General features: G+C 42.3%; 3 protein-coding genes across 6 annotated transcripts in view; 2 read left to right on the forward strand and 1 right to left on the reverse strand.

Moving 5' to 3' along the window:
• The first annotated feature begins 161 nt into the window (after window positions 1-161).
• LOC108102074 (sphingomyelin phosphodiesterase 4) lies at window positions 162-3,034 on the forward strand. The gene is made up of 7 exons (XM_017206716.2): window positions 162-313; window positions 371-670; window positions 725-1,551; window positions 1,617-1,886; window positions 1,954-2,266; window positions 2,329-2,586; window positions 2,643-3,034. Exons 1-7 carry the CDS (start codon window positions 281-283, stop codon window positions 2,943-2,945), a joined length of 2,304 nt encoding a protein of 767 aa, XP_017062205.1. The 5' UTR covers window positions 162-280; the 3' UTR covers window positions 2,946-3,034.
• Window positions 2,942-5,733, reverse strand: LOC108102075 (cytochrome P450 315a1, mitochondrial). The gene is made up of 6 exons (XM_017206717.2): window positions 5,353-5,733; window positions 4,559-4,768; window positions 4,245-4,471; window positions 3,725-4,077; window positions 3,455-3,661; window positions 2,942-3,395 (listed from the first exon to the last, which is right to left on the reverse strand). Exons 1-6 carry the CDS (start codon window positions 5,595-5,597, stop codon window positions 3,075-3,077), a joined length of 1,563 nt encoding a protein of 520 aa, XP_017062206.1. The 5' UTR covers window positions 5,598-5,733; the 3' UTR covers window positions 2,942-3,074.
• An 8,723-nt stretch (window positions 5,734-14,456) lies between these two features.
• Window positions 14,457-15,920, forward strand: part of LOC108102056 (trophoblast glycoprotein) — a 46,198-nt gene continuing 44,734 nt past the window's right edge. For 2 of the 4 annotated variants that reach the window (XM_017206685.2, XM_017206687.2), the window contains exon 1: window positions 14,457-14,932. Coding sequence is in view for 1 of the 4 variants with exons in the window: in XM_017206683.2 (XP_017062172.1) it covers window positions 14,470-14,493 (24 nt within the window). In the remaining 3 variants the exon portion in view is untranslated. Of the gene's footprint in view, window positions 14,933-15,011; window positions 15,030-15,920 lie in introns of those variants that run through there. The other 2 variants (XM_017206683.2, XM_017206686.2) reach the window with 2 other exon arrangements.

A 15,920-nucleotide genomic window follows, 5' to 3' on the forward strand; every position in this document is an offset into this window, starting at 1 on the left:
TTCACTGAATTTAATACTTTAATATATTTTAAATAGACCAAATGGTGCATAGAACTTTAAAATTATGAAAGTAAATCGTTTATATATATATGCTTAGCCAGTGGGTACCCCTAATCATATTCTTTGGCGAAGTGGCAGCTCATTTGGCGCGGCACGGGGTTCGACGGGTCCGGCAACGCCACCAAAGGTTTTTGTTTACAGCACGCCGGCTGCAGTTTTTAGGGAATTAAAGTGTTATTTATTCGTTATTTTATACAACTGCTAGACCTACAAAATCACTATGTCGCAAACAATGCCGCCAGAAAACCTTAGCGTAAGAAGCAAATTTAATTCTAACAAATTTTGCGACTAAACCGACAGCACATTTCAGAGCCGCCTGTTGACGGTGCTCAGTTTGCCTCTGCTGGATCGTCTGCACGAGCTGAGCATTCTGTTCGACCGCTGCTCCCTTCGTCAAATCCAGGATATATTTCCTCACATTGTGCACTCCATATTTGGAATAAATGGGAATCCTTTGGGCTGGGGCCTGCGGACGACGACGTTGGAGAACAGTCCAATGCAATTTCAGACTCTGCATCAGTTCTTTGGCGTTTGTGGTCCATGGATGCATTTGTGCCACCGCCTCCTCTTAGACCAATGCAAATTCGAGTTGGACGTCAACCTCCTGCCGGTGAGTAGTGTACATATGCTTATCATTTCCCATCCATAAAACTCCTTTTTTCAGGCCAAGTTTGTGAGCATGCTGCAGTCTGGTCAGAACCCCCGTTTCTATGCGGAGCTCATCAATATCGATCCATTGAGGCACCAGGTGGCGACACTCTCGCTAAATGCTTTCGATTTCTACGTGATCCACTTTGTGCTGTATGCACTGCAACCGCTCCACTCCATCAATCCCATCGCCATGCAAATTCATAACGTGCGCAGCAAAACGATCTACCTTAAGTTGGTTTCGGAGTACCTTAATAACTTCCTGCCCCTAATTCCCGATGCCCGGATAGAACCTGTACATTTTAGTGGCGGGGTGAAGGCTCCACAGCCGCTGCCCGCACAGGCATTGCAGCCACAAAGACAGCCGCGATACATCAAGATCCCCAGCTCCTTTCGCAACGGAGGGAACGTTTCGGGCGGAGGAGGTAGTCCAAATGCCAGTGGTGGCGGCGGTAACGCCTCACCACAGTCCAGCAGTCAAAATGCCAGTGCAAACAGGGCTTACGCTTGGCGCTCCGAGACTGTACTGCACTTCTTCGTGGACATCTGGTTGCGCTATGACATCGAGTCAGAACACCATTTGCCAAGCAGCGATTTTGTGCGCGGCGTAAGGACGTTGGTCAAGCAGGTTCACTTCTTTGCCAATGGTGCCCAGCATGATCATAGTTCACTGTGTGCGCTGCGTAAAGTCTCTTTAAGCATGGTAAAGGCGAGGATCTACGCATTTCTTTGCGGTTTGATCGATCGTTGGCCCCTTGACAGCTCCCTGATGGTGGTTCTGGAGCTTTGGCTTAGTTACATCCAACCGTGGAGGTACACTATGGCAGCGCTGAACAACAAGTCGTACGTATAAACTTTTAAAACTATTATAAAAATATTTTGCTATTAACCTATATTCTTAACTTCAGGTCCAGCCTTGCCTATAGGCCTCCTATTTCGTCCAGCTTCGATGGCTTTATCATCGACAATCTGATTATGTACACGCACATATTCATGCAGCTGCTGCCGCACTTTGGGCGCCTGGATTATACTGTCTATCGTAATGCCTTCATGTTGTATCGACTGGCTACTATTTTTGCTCAGCATGATCTTGTAGAGCGATTGCAACGGTTCGAGCGTCTACATGCAGGCAATGCCTATGGCTTTGACTCCCCGCAGCGACAGGTCAACATGATGAAGTGGGTTGAACATAACAAAGTCAAGTAGATATCTATATTTTAAATGTTCATATTATTTCTTCTATAGCAAATCCTTTTCACCGGGCTCTCAATGGAATCACGTAGTCAACACAAACTCGACAAAGTTATTCAGTCACCCCATGCAAATGCAGATGGAGAGCTTTCTGTTCCTGATCAGCATGGCCCGAAATTCAGTGCTCAGAGACATTGCTTCGTTAAGAAATGATATTGCAGAAAAGCAGCGTTCTGAGGGATTCCTAAAGAACTTCTTTAACAAGATCTTTGGCGATTGCACCCAGGATGAAATAACCCTTCGTGAATTCAGTCGCATTCCGGAGGTCCTGCGGCAATGTATCGATGCTTTCTGCAAAACGTTTAATGTAAGTTTGTTAGTTAAATTCCAAAATTGAACATAATATAAAATATTTGCATATTTGACCAGGTGGATCAAGCCAACCTGTCCATGCATGAGAACCTGCCAGAGGAACCTTGTCCGCCTGCCTCCAAAACGATGCCAAATTTTAGCTTTTTTGACTCGAGCAACTCCTTGGACACCTCCAAGCTAAATCCGCACCAAATGTCTCTTAATGCCTCCAATATGCATGCCACTGTTGATCCCGCAACTTTGCCTATCCAGACAAATGAAATCAAGCCGCTCGTGAGGATACTGCACTTTATCTCTGACAAGATTAACAACAAGGTAAGGTTTATTAAGTTTATCTAAGACATTATCTTATAGTATCTGTTTTATTCCAGTATGGCGGCCAGATCCAAGCTTTCTATGCCCGCGAAGATTATTGTGGAAAGGTTGCGAGGCAAGTGCTCTATGCTCCCATGACGGAGCAGTGGTTTGACAAAAGCACTGGACAAGTGGAAATATGTGAGAACCCGGTGCCTCCGCGAGTTTGCCTTCGATCCCTGGGCTCTATTCCCGTTCTCATTACAATGACATGTGCCATGATATTTGGACAGCTATTGTGGGGTGCCCCTACCATAGGACTTATAATTCTAGGCACCATACTGTTAGTCTACACTTTGCTGCAGGCGCTGTTTTCTTAATTTGAAGTTTTTTACTAGATAGATTACTAAAGGTGTGAAATTTATATATTTGTATAAAACTAAAGAAACTACGATTATGATTACCATTACTGTTAGTATTATGATTATGTTAATGCGTGTATGACTGTATCACTCGGTTCTCGGCCGGAGGGCCAACCGCAAGATCTGGTCGGGCACGGTGACCATGCGGAGTACGCTGTCGACGGGCCTCTCGTTGAGGCAGCTCATCTCGAACTGGGAAGCGCAGCGGCCAAGCAGGGAGTGGAGCTGCTTGAGTGCCACACGGCGGCCGATGCAAGACCGCTGGCCGATGGCGAAGGGCAGGCTGCCGTGCGACTGATGCACCTGCTCCGACTGGCCGATGCACCAACGCTCCGGCAGCACTCGCTCCGGCTGCTCGAAGTGTGATGGATCGCGACCTGCCGTGTACAGGGAGAGCAGCACCATCGTCTGAAAGAAATAAGGGCAAGGTATGAGCTCTAGCTCTTCGATGAATTTCTTTTACCCACATCTTTTTCGATAAAGTGACCTCCCAATTGCGCATCCTGAGGCAGGTAGCGACCGATGAAGGGAGCCACAGGGTAAAGACGCAGGGATTCCTTGATCAAGCCATGAAGCAGGCGAGAATCATTAGTGGCTCGTTCCTTCGCCAGGCGCTTCTGCAGTCGCGGCTCCTTGGAAAGGGCAAACAAAGCCCATTGGCTGCTGAAGGCGGTCTGAATGAAATGTAAAGGGAGTTATTAAGTGGTTTCTTCCATAAATATCACTCCTCTGCCCACCGTGTCACCTGCTGCTATGACCAAGTCGACAAATATCCGCTTGATCATCTCGGCTGGAACCTCCGCCGCCTGCAGACGATGGTAAAGCGCCTCGTCATGAGGATGTCTAAGCTCCTCTTGCACTCCAATGCAGTAGTCGATGATGCCAGCTCCCTCGCGCAGCACCTCATCCACATTCGCCTCGAATTCGCTCCAGACGCGCAGGCGCAACATCTGGGCCAATCTGGGCGGGAATGTCATCAGCCGCGAGCTATGCTCGAAAACCTTGTGCACAATCTGTGTGAAGTAGTCCAGGGCGGCCTGGATCTTGGGGCAGGTGAGGATGCTGCTGCCGAACATGATGCAGCAGAGGACTGCAGAAAAAAAGGGTATGTACGAAAAGGGAATTATTAGATCGAAGCTATAGTACAAGAAAAGAGTTATGCAATGCAAAACACCGTTCAAATTTAATTAAGATTGCTGAGGAAATTTTCGTTGAAAAACGGGAGAATGAATTTATTTTAGTCTATGACGTTCTCACCTTCTATGGACCAACGGTATAGCTGTTGCTCCAGCAGGGGCAGCTCGTAGCTCCGGGTCTCGCCACCCTCCTCTGCCGGAACAGCAGCTACCTCTGCCGTTTGTTTTCTCCACTTCTCCACCATCCGTCTGGTACAGCTCTCAATATGCACGTCCATCCAATTCAAATTTCCGTTGAGCAGCAGGCGATTAAGTATGCGTCGGTTGTGCAGCCACTCGGCGCCCTCCCTGCTCCCGTCGAGGAACGGCATAGAGATCGGTTTAGAAGACTCCTCATTTGCAATTCATCGGACTCATTTCGTCCACCCCACTTACATGAAGAACAGACCACGTTGGCAGGCATGCTGTTGGTTATACAGCGTCCAGGCATCCGGTAGCGGATGCTGGGGATACTGACCCTCGTGCTGGAAGACTCCGCGCATCAGATTCGCTGACGATACGAACACTGCATCCTGAGTGCCACCTAACCGCTCCCGGAAGATCGGTCCATACTGCCGGTGCCGGGCATCAACATATTTATGAAGGCTAATTATGGCAAAGAGAACTACATTAAAATAGGGATCATCTGATATGTATTTCAATGAATCTTATTATTTGAGAAAGAGTCCTTAAAAGTATTTTTAATATAATATTAATTTGTGAATGGTTTAATTGATAACGCTTATGAAAATGATTTTAAGAATCACTCAAAAAACAATATTGTTCATTGTAAACGGGATTATTTTCAATGAAGTTTTATAATCATTAATTTAAAATGTTATCTTTGTAATATTTTGTATAAATTGGCACTGGATTAATGGTTGTTAATTTTTCAAAAATTTTAAGGTCTCAAGGTTCTGTTTTTGCACTCGATTATTGATTTCCACATACACAGGCACAATTAAGTAGATTTAACAGCACTTTTTTTTTTTAAGTAATAAGTTAAAATGTAATCACTTTTTTTAACTTGCGTGTTATAATATTTTTTTCTTGAGGAACAGGCTTATTTTTTATGTTGTATTGGTTAGTGTTTTTCGGCGCGCAAAACTGGAACAGTTTTATTGAAGTTATTTTTCAAGGTTTAAAAGGTGCTCGTTTTTTATTTCGGAGTTTTAGGCTAATGGATTTACTGAGTGGCTCCACCGGCGGCAATTAGATCCAGTAGGGTCCCGACCATCGGCAACCCCTTAACCCTTGGAATGGGCACGTATTTTGCAACGTCTGTTATTTCCGGCTCGGGAAAGCTGTCCGCAGGAGGATCTTCGGGCTGGCACCGCGCGCGGAAGAGGCTCAGGCTGAGGACTCGCACCAGGAGCTGGTCGAGCAGGTGGCGCAGCCAGCGCAGCGGGCCCGGCCGCTCCCTCTTCACTCTCATCGCTGTACGTCACGGTGGCAGCGGGGGGTAGCCACCTGCACCTGCTCAACTGCAACGCTCACGATCACGATCACGCTCACGGTTAAATGCGTCCCGTCCCGATAAAGGGCCAGGCCAGGGGCAGACTGACTCGACCCGCCGGCCGGAGCGGGCCTTTTAACCCATCGAGCACCGAGAGTCGGGCATCGAGTATCGAGCATCGCGATCGCATGGATCGGCTACCTGCGCTGCCTGCCCACGATCAGTGCGACGGCGATGCCGGTGGGCATCGAATCGGAATCGAGCATAGGTGCTCAGCCCGATCCGATCCGATCCGATTGATATACATATGTGCATATGCGCAAATCCAATCGGCATTCGCACGCAGACGAGCTGAGTGGACACTAAAACTCTGCTGGCCATGCAAATTGCCAGCGAGGGAGTGCGAGCAGGAAACGCAAGGAGAGCGAGAAAGTTGAGGTAATTGCCAATTTGCATTGTTTTGGTCAATTCTGTGTCACAGTAAACCAACCCGCTTTCAATATGCTCCCGCTTTCACAATAAAATAGGTTATAGAATTTCAAATTAATATTATTAAAACTCCTTTTTTAGAGTTTACCAAAATATTTTAAAATTAATTTTTAAAGTACTATGTACTACTAAAGGTTATTAACATTTTGATAAGCAATACAATAATTTTAAAGCGGAACAAAAATATCGCATATCGCAAACTGTTTTTAATAATGATACCTTCGAGCCCCAAAATGTTGCGCAGTGTAGTTTTATCCGTTAAAAACGAATTTTCGAAGTCCCTGGCAGTTGGTTTCGACATATTTTCGAACCAGGGCTGCAGGCTTACAGCTCTGTTAAATTTGAATTTCCTTTTGCGCGCGCTTCGAACTTCTGTTGGTAAACGACTAAATTGAGTTTAACTGCTCTAAAATAAATAAAATAATATATCTCTATTTTAAATCATTTATTAAAATCTATAAAAATATAAAATGCTAATTATGGAACTGGTTCCACTTCTTCAGAATAAATATTTAAATGTTGTCAGTTGGGTCTGCATACCCGTTAGTAAAACTAATAAATTTTTACTTTTATTAAAATCTACTACTATACGTTGCAATGATCACATCAAAAAATATTTCAAATATTATTCCTGTCCACACAATTCAATCCTCCGCTGTGTGTTTTGATTTAAGCCCACGTAATCATATTATTTTAAATCACCTCGGTGACAGAATAAAATGTTCTTTTATAAACCACTGACTTTGCATTTGAAATATTTCAGTGGGATGAGGGGGGAACATGTGCGGCATTTAAGGCGCCATATTTTGCATGTTTCAGTTTATTTGAAACTGAAAATAAATCAAATAGAGACCGACAAAAGCTAGATAAGTCCAACAAATGCGCCATCAGAAAGTTGACAGAAAGCAAAACAATCATAAATAAGTGAAAAGAGCAAGGAAAATGTGTGCGTTTTGGACAATGAAATTTATTTATTAATAGTTGGAATTGGAACAAAGCTACTAAGCGAAGGAAGCCTGGAATCGTGACCTGAGAATCAACTTTACTTCTTGACGAAGGTTACAAAAGGAACTGGGAGAAAGGGGGGAGTTTAAGAATTGTCACGGAAATCGCTGCCATATTTATGGTGAATTAAAGGGGGGCCAGTGTCAACCCGAAACCGCCACCAACAGAGCGAAAAGGGTTGAAATAAATAAATATTGTTTTCTGTCTTTGCGGCAGCACACGCGACATGCATAATAATAAAAATAATAATATCGGAAAAATGAGTGGAGCTCCCAGGAACCGCAATTCATATAAAGATAATATGAAATAACATGGAGAACAACAAATAACAAAATGAACAAGGACTCCCCGCCTTGAACTGCTCTTCAGCTAATGCAATAATAAGAGCAACGCGGAAAGAGCATAAATAAAAATATATAAAGGGGAAAGGGGGCGGAAAACAAAGCTCAAAACAGCATGACGCCATTTTGAAAGTGACGCCTTCCGCTTTTATTGCCAACTTTGGAAGGAGAATCAGCAGGAGACCGGAAGTTGGAATGAGCTTTTTTGGGGGATGGGTAAAAGGAGTGCCGACTCTCTCCGCACGTCAAGGAGTTCACACGGAGTAAATGGAAGACTGTCTTCTCCTCAGCTGGAAATGGAAAAGTTGAGATGGATGAGCACCGATTTCCCTGTCCATTAATATTGCGTCTGAATAGGTTGAGAATAGGCACGTAGAATGCTGATTTGGTTTGATGTTAACACTTGTAAAACGCTTAAAGAGTTTTCTTCTTTCCTGTTAAAGTAAATTTAATTTTCATACCCTCGAAGAGGGTATTCAAATTTCAGTCAGAAGTTTGCATCGCAGTGAATGAGACACCTTAGACCCCTTATATATTCCTGATAAGCATTATTATCTGATGCGAACCAATCCGTTTCAATGTAGCTATCTTGCTGAAACTTTACCCGTTTTTTACTTACAGATCGGGCGACTATATCGGATAGCTTCCATAAAAGGGATCGAAAAAATAACGGCAAAAAAATTATCCCGCCGTTGTTTATGATCATATCTACTTGATTTGCAAATGTGTTTGCAAATTCAAAAAAAAAAAGATTTGCTAAAAATTGACCAAATTTCACTACTTCTAAGTCGATAACATTTATAATTTTAATCAGATTTTGAAGTGGCATACCTCTTATATTTTGTAGTTTATTTCTATACCAAACTGGATGTTAAGAATTTTTTTATTATAATATTTGGCCGATTTTTTCCAATTTAATGGTTTTGCTGATATGAGCAAATTTTACCAGTTCTGATTTCAATCAGATTTTTAAGTGACATACCTTTTTTTATAAATTTGGATCAGCAAAAAGTACAACAAGGATTGTATGCCAAACAATTAGACCCATAATAATGCATATATGTAGTTATGTTTAAAATGGAGTTTTACTATGTCTCTTTTAATGGAAATCGAAATAAAAATATTAACATCCGGAGCACTAAATGCAGAAAAGCCGAGCCAAAATACTTTTCCAGACCAAAAGGCAAGTAGGTGAAGTGGCCAGCTCCAGGACAACGTCAGCTTTGCTCTAGCTCCGCTGGAGTATCCTGAGCGAAACGTAAGCGGAAGTCCTCACAGCTTCTGCATATCCTTAAGTGCCACTAAGTGGTGCTATCTTTCTTTCTTGTGTGTGGAATGTGATGGTTATCACACTCCACCACAGCGTTTGTGTTCACGTAGAGACAGGGATACAAACACACTTGGATTTGGAGATACAGATACTCGCGGATGGAGCCGCCACTCTGTGCATCCTGCATATATCCCTCGTGGGTGGTTGTGGATTTCGAGTATTTGTTGATTCTGTTCCACCTTCCCCATCCCCATTCCGAATCCTCGATTCGCTGCGGTTTTTGTATCGCTGACCATGACAGAATTTCACCCTACCAGTGCTTTTCTTTTTTGCCCACTCAAAGAGCCCTCCGTGCTGTTTCACCTCTTACTCAACCCAACCGACTGCTGCTACCAAAAAGTGTCCGAAACATAAATGACATTTATATTGGTTATAGTATTAGAAGGCAGCTTGCTCTGGGTTCTCCGCTCATACGTGCCAACATTTTGGGTCATAAAAATAAATACAAAAGCAACAGCAGCAGTAGCAGCAACAGCAACAGCAAACAGTGCTCGAACAGGAACAAACAATTTATACAACTGGCTAAAGGAAGAGAGGTCAAGCTATGAAATATGAGAAATCGCACGCTTCCATTGTGTGTACATAAGGTCCGTTTCATAATGGAGTGACAGTTGTGAAGTGTGCAATATGATCGCAATAGCCTAAGGAAGAATATATGTTTGTCATCAATATTATGGAATATATATTTGTACATTTATCTAGCATCTACATGAGTCATCGAGTGACACTCTTGTCAACACCTTATGCTAGTTATTGGATTTAACTCAAGTATTTGAATTTTTAAATAAGAAAGAATGTTTAACAAATATTTATCTTCTTTTATTTATCAATTCATACTTTTGTTTTGGAAAGCATCATTAAGTTAATATCGTATACAAGTTAGTTATGAAACGTGGTGTAGTTTAAAGTGAACGTATACCATCTCCCTGTCTATATTTAGAATTGGAAACTTTTGGCCAAGTAAAGGGGAATGCGAGCGATAACAATTTTCTGGTCACGTGGTTGGCAGCGTGAGCTAAAACAGGGCTTAAAGAGTCAGAGTCAGAAATTGCGTATACGCCGCGTGCGTCAAAACGCAAATGTCAAAATTGGTGGAGGCCGGCGGGGATCAATTGGCCGAAAGGGGTGTTTCATAGGATGAGTGGAGCATTTGACCAAGTGTGAGGGGGCGTGGCAAACGGGGCGTGTGTGGGCGGGCGAGTGTTTTGGCACAAACGAGTGGCTTAGGCTATGGTATGTGCGTGCCTTTGGCATATTTGTGTGCCAACCACACATCTGAGGAGGCATGGACTGATAGCCAAGGATGGGCGGCCCAGCAGAAGTGGAGTGAGCGATAGCGATGAGAAAGTTCAATGGCTTCGCTCATAAATCCATCGCCGCAGCCAATGCAAATAAACAAGGCAGCCAGGCACTCGGGCAATCGGGCAGCCGGGAAATTGAGAAAGGCGAGTATGAGTCTGGCCGGAGCAGGCAATATTCGCAGTCAAGCGGATGGCTGGCCAAGCACCGAAACAGCAACCAATCCGCACACCCAACAGGACACACGCAGGATGCATGCCACGTGCTGATTAAAACCTTTTCGATGCTTTGCCCTAACTTCATGGGGGGCAACCAGGTGGCGGGAACATGGAAAAACCTCTGCTTTTAGTTTGCAATTGGTTTCACTCCCACTAAAATTTCCTGTTGTGTAAACATGGAAATTGTTAATTATTTGTGAATTCGATGTTTTAAAATATTCACATTTTGCCATGAAATCAAGTGAAATCAATATTATTGGCAATAAAAATTGTGTTTACTCCGAAAAACAAGAGGATAGAATGTAACTTGTTTACATAAATCAATTCATTAGTTTAGAGAAATAATTTTGAACTAAAATATTTATTTTGTAACATTTAAATATATATTCTTTAGTTTGTATAAACAAATATTGCCTCTAAGTATTTTCGCATTCGGTGTGTAAAATATTTGAAATCTAACGACTTGTAGGTGACAAACTTTTTCAGTTTTCTGCTTTGCACTTCGAAATTTTCCCCCATCCCCATCCATCTTTATCGTCTTCTTTTTCGGCTCGTCAGTTTTTCGTCCTTCAGTGTGTTTTTGTTTTGCCAGACTTTGGCAAAGGGTTTTATTCCCGTAAACTCTCGTATTCCTTGGCTCAGTCATGCACGATGTGGGACCAAAAACATAAATACAAAATCATTTTCGTTTTTTCGTTGTTGTTTTTCGGTTTGTTTTGAACGTTTTAGGCCTTGGAGCCGCTTCTGCTGTTGTTGTTTATCCTGTGGGCCTAAATCATATTAATGAGTTTTCTTTTGGTCATGTTTCGGACCTTGGTCAAGTTTGGCCAGAGGGAAAAGGGCTGCGAATGGAAGTTTGGGCGACATTAATTACGCAAAATTAAATTTGATATCCTCGCATTAGCCGTGAATCAAGAAATGTACAAAATTGAAACGGTTCACCGGGTTTTACTTACTTTTCGGGGAGTTTTTTTCCGAAAAGTGGTGAGCAGGGGTGTTGGGAGCTTTGTGGGGTCACCACTTGAGCGGCTTAGTTTAATTTATGTTTGAAAAAAAAGGGGGAGAACAAGAAATAATAATTGCCTGCAATGCGAAATCCGCTTTTGGTCATTAGCGGAGAAGCCTTTTTTTTCGGCGGCCAAAGGGGTGAAGTTTGGGGCAAAGGGTCGAGTGCGTGAATTTGAGTTTGGGGTTTGGGTTAAGGGGTCAGGGGTCAGGCGGTCAGCTCCCTTCTGAATTTATTTGCCTCGCGCATTGCGGACCTCATTAGCAATAGTTTTGTTTGGCTTTGTCTGGTTTTCGGTTCAGTTCAGTTTTTGGCCGAAATGTTTATTCTGAGGCCCCTCGGCCAAATCCAGGCATAAATCATGGACCGGACTGCACTGACAGTTGCGGCGCCATCGATGATGATGATGGCATTTTGTGGTAGGATGTTTTGGGCTTTATCAGCTAGCCGGCACTACAATAATTCCACGCTGGGCTCCGAACTGCGGACCAACTAATTAGCCCACAAATGTGCGACAAGTTCGGGGACAAAGGATTTATTGGAAGGACCCATTGGGCAGTGTTCATAAATAATGACAGCTAATTTAAATGGATTGCTATGGGCAACAATCGAAAATCTGGCATGTCATCTGCGGAGTATCCCAAAAATCTGACTAGATATTACCTAGAAAAGTTACAAGAATACGGGTAAAGTATTTTGTTTGGTTAAAGGAAATAGTGGGTATCTTAAGCATGCCTATTTTGTTAATTTTCCTATATCAACATACTTTTCCCTAAATAATACTTAATATCATTATTTAAAGCACTATATATTGCTATGTCTTCTTCCCCCATAGATTTGCTATAAATTAATTTCCCCTGGCAATATAATACCCTCTTAGTTGCTATGCCTACGTTTTCAATTTAGCAAGAATTCCTCCCCTGCTTTCCGTCAGTATATCAGGTGTCCTTGGTAATACTAACCCATTTATTTAGCAAGGCAAAAAACAGTAAAATATAAAGTGCAGGAAGTTATTTCCTCCATCTTAGTTAGTTTATTCCCCACCTGTTTCTCTTCTTTGGCTTTGACTGTCATTGAGTGGGCGAGGAGAATGAAAGCCAGGGGGAGGATGGGGCGGATGGCAAAAAGAAGGAGGTTGGCTGGTTAAACGAGGAGGCCAATCAAGCTGCATGAGTGCATCCTACTGGAGCTCAGCTGCATCCTTCTCGCACACAGACACACGTATGCGCGCACACAAGCAGAGCGGCAGAAACACGTGTGTGGCATCATCATTAACGGTACCAAAAGGATAGACGTTTGAAAGGAGAGAATCGGGGGTCTCAGACTTTCTCCTTTTACCTTGCTCCTTTCACCTTCCTGTTGTCTTTGTTGATTGCCTGCTGGAGGTAGAAAACAGGATAGGAAAGGGGACCTAGTTAAAGCCGAATTAAGTCAGATATCCGATCAGTGGAAGACTCGGAGTGCATCTGCTATTTGGTAATAACAGAGGTAAAATTAGAAGGTTTGACTCAAACCATCCGCATGTTATCATGAGTCTTAAATTATGACTTCTAAACAGTCCATAATGTATGCACATTATTTACTTTCAGTCACATATGTTTAGCTTTTAGGGAACTATTGGTTGGAATAATTGTACTGAACAGACGCTGGTCTATATTTATTGCGGTTTCAGTATTTGGAATTGAATTTCATTTTGGGCCAAAGCGGATCCCCAAGTGCGCTAATTGCATCCAGCGTGTTAAATCGGTTTATCCGAATCCGAAATGCTAATTTGTTTGTCAGTGTGCGTGCTTGTGTGCTTTTGCTCTAAAATTTGCGAGTGTTAAGCCGAGCATGAATAATTCAAATCAAAATTAATTTGTTATTAGTTTGCAGCAAACACAAGCAACAGGCGCACGAAGGAGAAAGGATGCTGGCTAGGAGCTGAAAAAAACTGAAATTGGAAAACCAATAAGTATGGCCGGGCCCGGCCGGGCATAAAGTCAACCTCATTAGCAAGTATGCAAGCCAGTCTGAAGATTGCGGGAGCGAAAGAGAAGGGCAGACGGCAAACATGGCTTCAATAGCGCCTTAAAAATTTACATAAAACACTAAAAATATCAACAGCAACGAGCGAAGACGAAGTAAAAAGCGAAAATACGTAGAGAAAAAACTAGGAAAAATGAAATTCAAATAAACCTTAAAATTGACTTAGCGACGACGACAGCAACAACAATGTCGGTGACAGAAGCAGCGTCAGCAGCAGCAGCAAAAAAAAATGTAAAATAAAAAGCTCCATGACAAGACATCAACAAACAATCAACGACGAAGAAAAATGAAAATGAAATGTAAATGCTATGAAAGTCTACCTTTAAGGAGAAAGGGAAAGGGGAGGAACCAAAGAAGTAGATTTTTATTTTCCGTTAAATCAAATAAGTTCGATCGAAGTCGTTGTCGTGCTTATACCCTCGTTACCTTTTTATTTATAATCGTACTTTACATTAGTGGTCTTTGGTTCGGGAAGTTGCGGCCTCCACTCGAAATGCAACACATCGAACTCAAACAGGTTGGTACAGCCAAACCAAAGCGAGGGTTGATTGAGTTTTTAAATTATGACAAATATATACATATCATTAATTGAAGTTATGAAAGAAAATTATTTAAGGCATATCTCAAAGTTTTATATTTATATCTAGGTTAAAAATTAATTTTAATTTGTTTTTTTTTTTTATACATTTTAATTACACAATTTAATTACCTATAATAATCTACGTTACAATTAATATAATATAATAAAAAATCACTAAAAACTTTTGTAATATCTAGCACATATTATTATATGTTGTATTGATATGTTTATTACACCTGTAATAATTGCATTTGTATGATAGAATACCTTAAAATGAAGCCTGATGTCATTTTGACATAATTTTATTAATACTTAATAGCAATTGTTTGCGATTCAGGGCCGCTCCACCACCCACCATCCGGGCCCTGTTGCCCTTCGAACATGTTTGAGTTGCAGGCTGACTTCGAACCTGCTTGGAGCCGGCTGCCATTGTGGAGGCCGTTCTGCTGCCGCCACCGCCGCTGCCGCCCCTCTGCCGCGTCGCCGTTGGCATTGGCGCTCGGCGTCGCTGCTCGGCTTCAGTTTCAGTTTGTTTATAAACTTTGTGCTGTGCGGATGTGTGCGCGCTGTTGTTGTCTGGTAAACCGAATCGCTACGAGCTACAAACTTCGAATCCATAGTCTAGAGCCGCTCGGCGGTCCGTTCAGCCCCGCCAAGCCCCCGCCCCCCTGACCAAACGCCCACGCTAACGGTCGAGGAAAAGCTGAAGAAAAGCGCGCGCGACAAGTGAAGCACACAGGTTATCTGTGTTCGAATGGGTGAAACAGTGCGCCAGTGTTTATTTGTGTGATTTCTTTTGTTTGCTGGCCAATTGTGGGGCTTAATTGAATGCTTGTCTCATATGGGCCAACAGAACCCACAGGCCAAAAACAACAACAGCGGCAAAAGCCTACTCGAGTGTTTCGCAACGCCATAAAAAAGCATATATATTGGAAAAAAAGAGGAGAAATACCAAAGCGGTACATACACACGCATATATCGACGAGAAGAGAAGCTAAGCCAGAAATACTATATATATGTATGTATGTGTGTAGCATATAGCATATAAAAACCAGTTTCGAGCCGTCGCAGCAGAAGCAGCGCAGTCGCAGCGTTTCCCAGCGGGAAAGTGGGAAGTAGGTTTTTTTGTTCTGAAAAAACCAGTGGAAAACCTACTGCTTTTAGCAGGCGTAGGGGTAGGGATAGATGAAAACCTACTTCTTTTGGCAGGCGTTGGGAAGGGGTAAATAATTTCGGACCGCTAAATGGGGTGGGTTTCTGAATATGACCATAAGTTACAACGAAGTTGTGACTAATTATTGTCTTTCTTCGGAATGTTGTTATAAATTATGTTATGATGCACGGTCACATCAGTATAAAATTTCGTGCAAAAAGTGTAAAAAGTGAAAAAACGTTGTGTTAATCTTAAAAAACAAGATAAAGGTAAGTTATAACATAAATATATTTTGTATGTATATCCTTATTTCAGCGTTACGGATATGGTGAACATAGGCATTTTTCCAAAAACTACATTTTAGCCGCCGGAGGCGTTTGTCAAGTAAGTGTGTAAGTTTTTCATTTAAATTTATTTTTCAATTTTAAAAGAACAAACAATGTTTTTTTTAGAGTTTGTAATAGATTCGACTTCAAAGATTCTGGCCCTTGTGTTAATATTAACGGCAAATCTGAACAGGCGCAAGCGGACAATTCGATTTCGTCATTTGAAGAACTCGGCCATTTGGACTCCGATGCCGAAGCCAATCCAGAAGAATTTGTAAGTACTCACTAAATTTTTAATAAGTTTCAACAGCCCTGTCCCCATGCTTTTTACTATGTTTATTACTTATTTTTCTAAATTTCTCCATTTTTCCCATTACTTTTTATATATTTATTACTTGTATTAATATGTAATATATTAACATATTATGGTTTTTATTTTCAGAGTCACTCAGAAACGACAATTACAGTCTTCCCCAATATCAAGATGATCTGCGTTCACCGTTCACTAAGGCAAAAAATAAAACATA

The sequence above is a fragment of the Drosophila ficusphila genome, unplaced genomic scaffold (genome assembly GCF_018152265.1).
Source record: "Drosophila ficusphila isolate 14025-0441.05 unplaced genomic scaffold, ASM1815226v1 contig_791, whole genome shotgun sequence".
Classification (NCBI taxonomy): Eukaryota; Metazoa; Arthropoda; class Insecta; order Diptera; family Drosophilidae; genus Drosophila; species Drosophila ficusphila.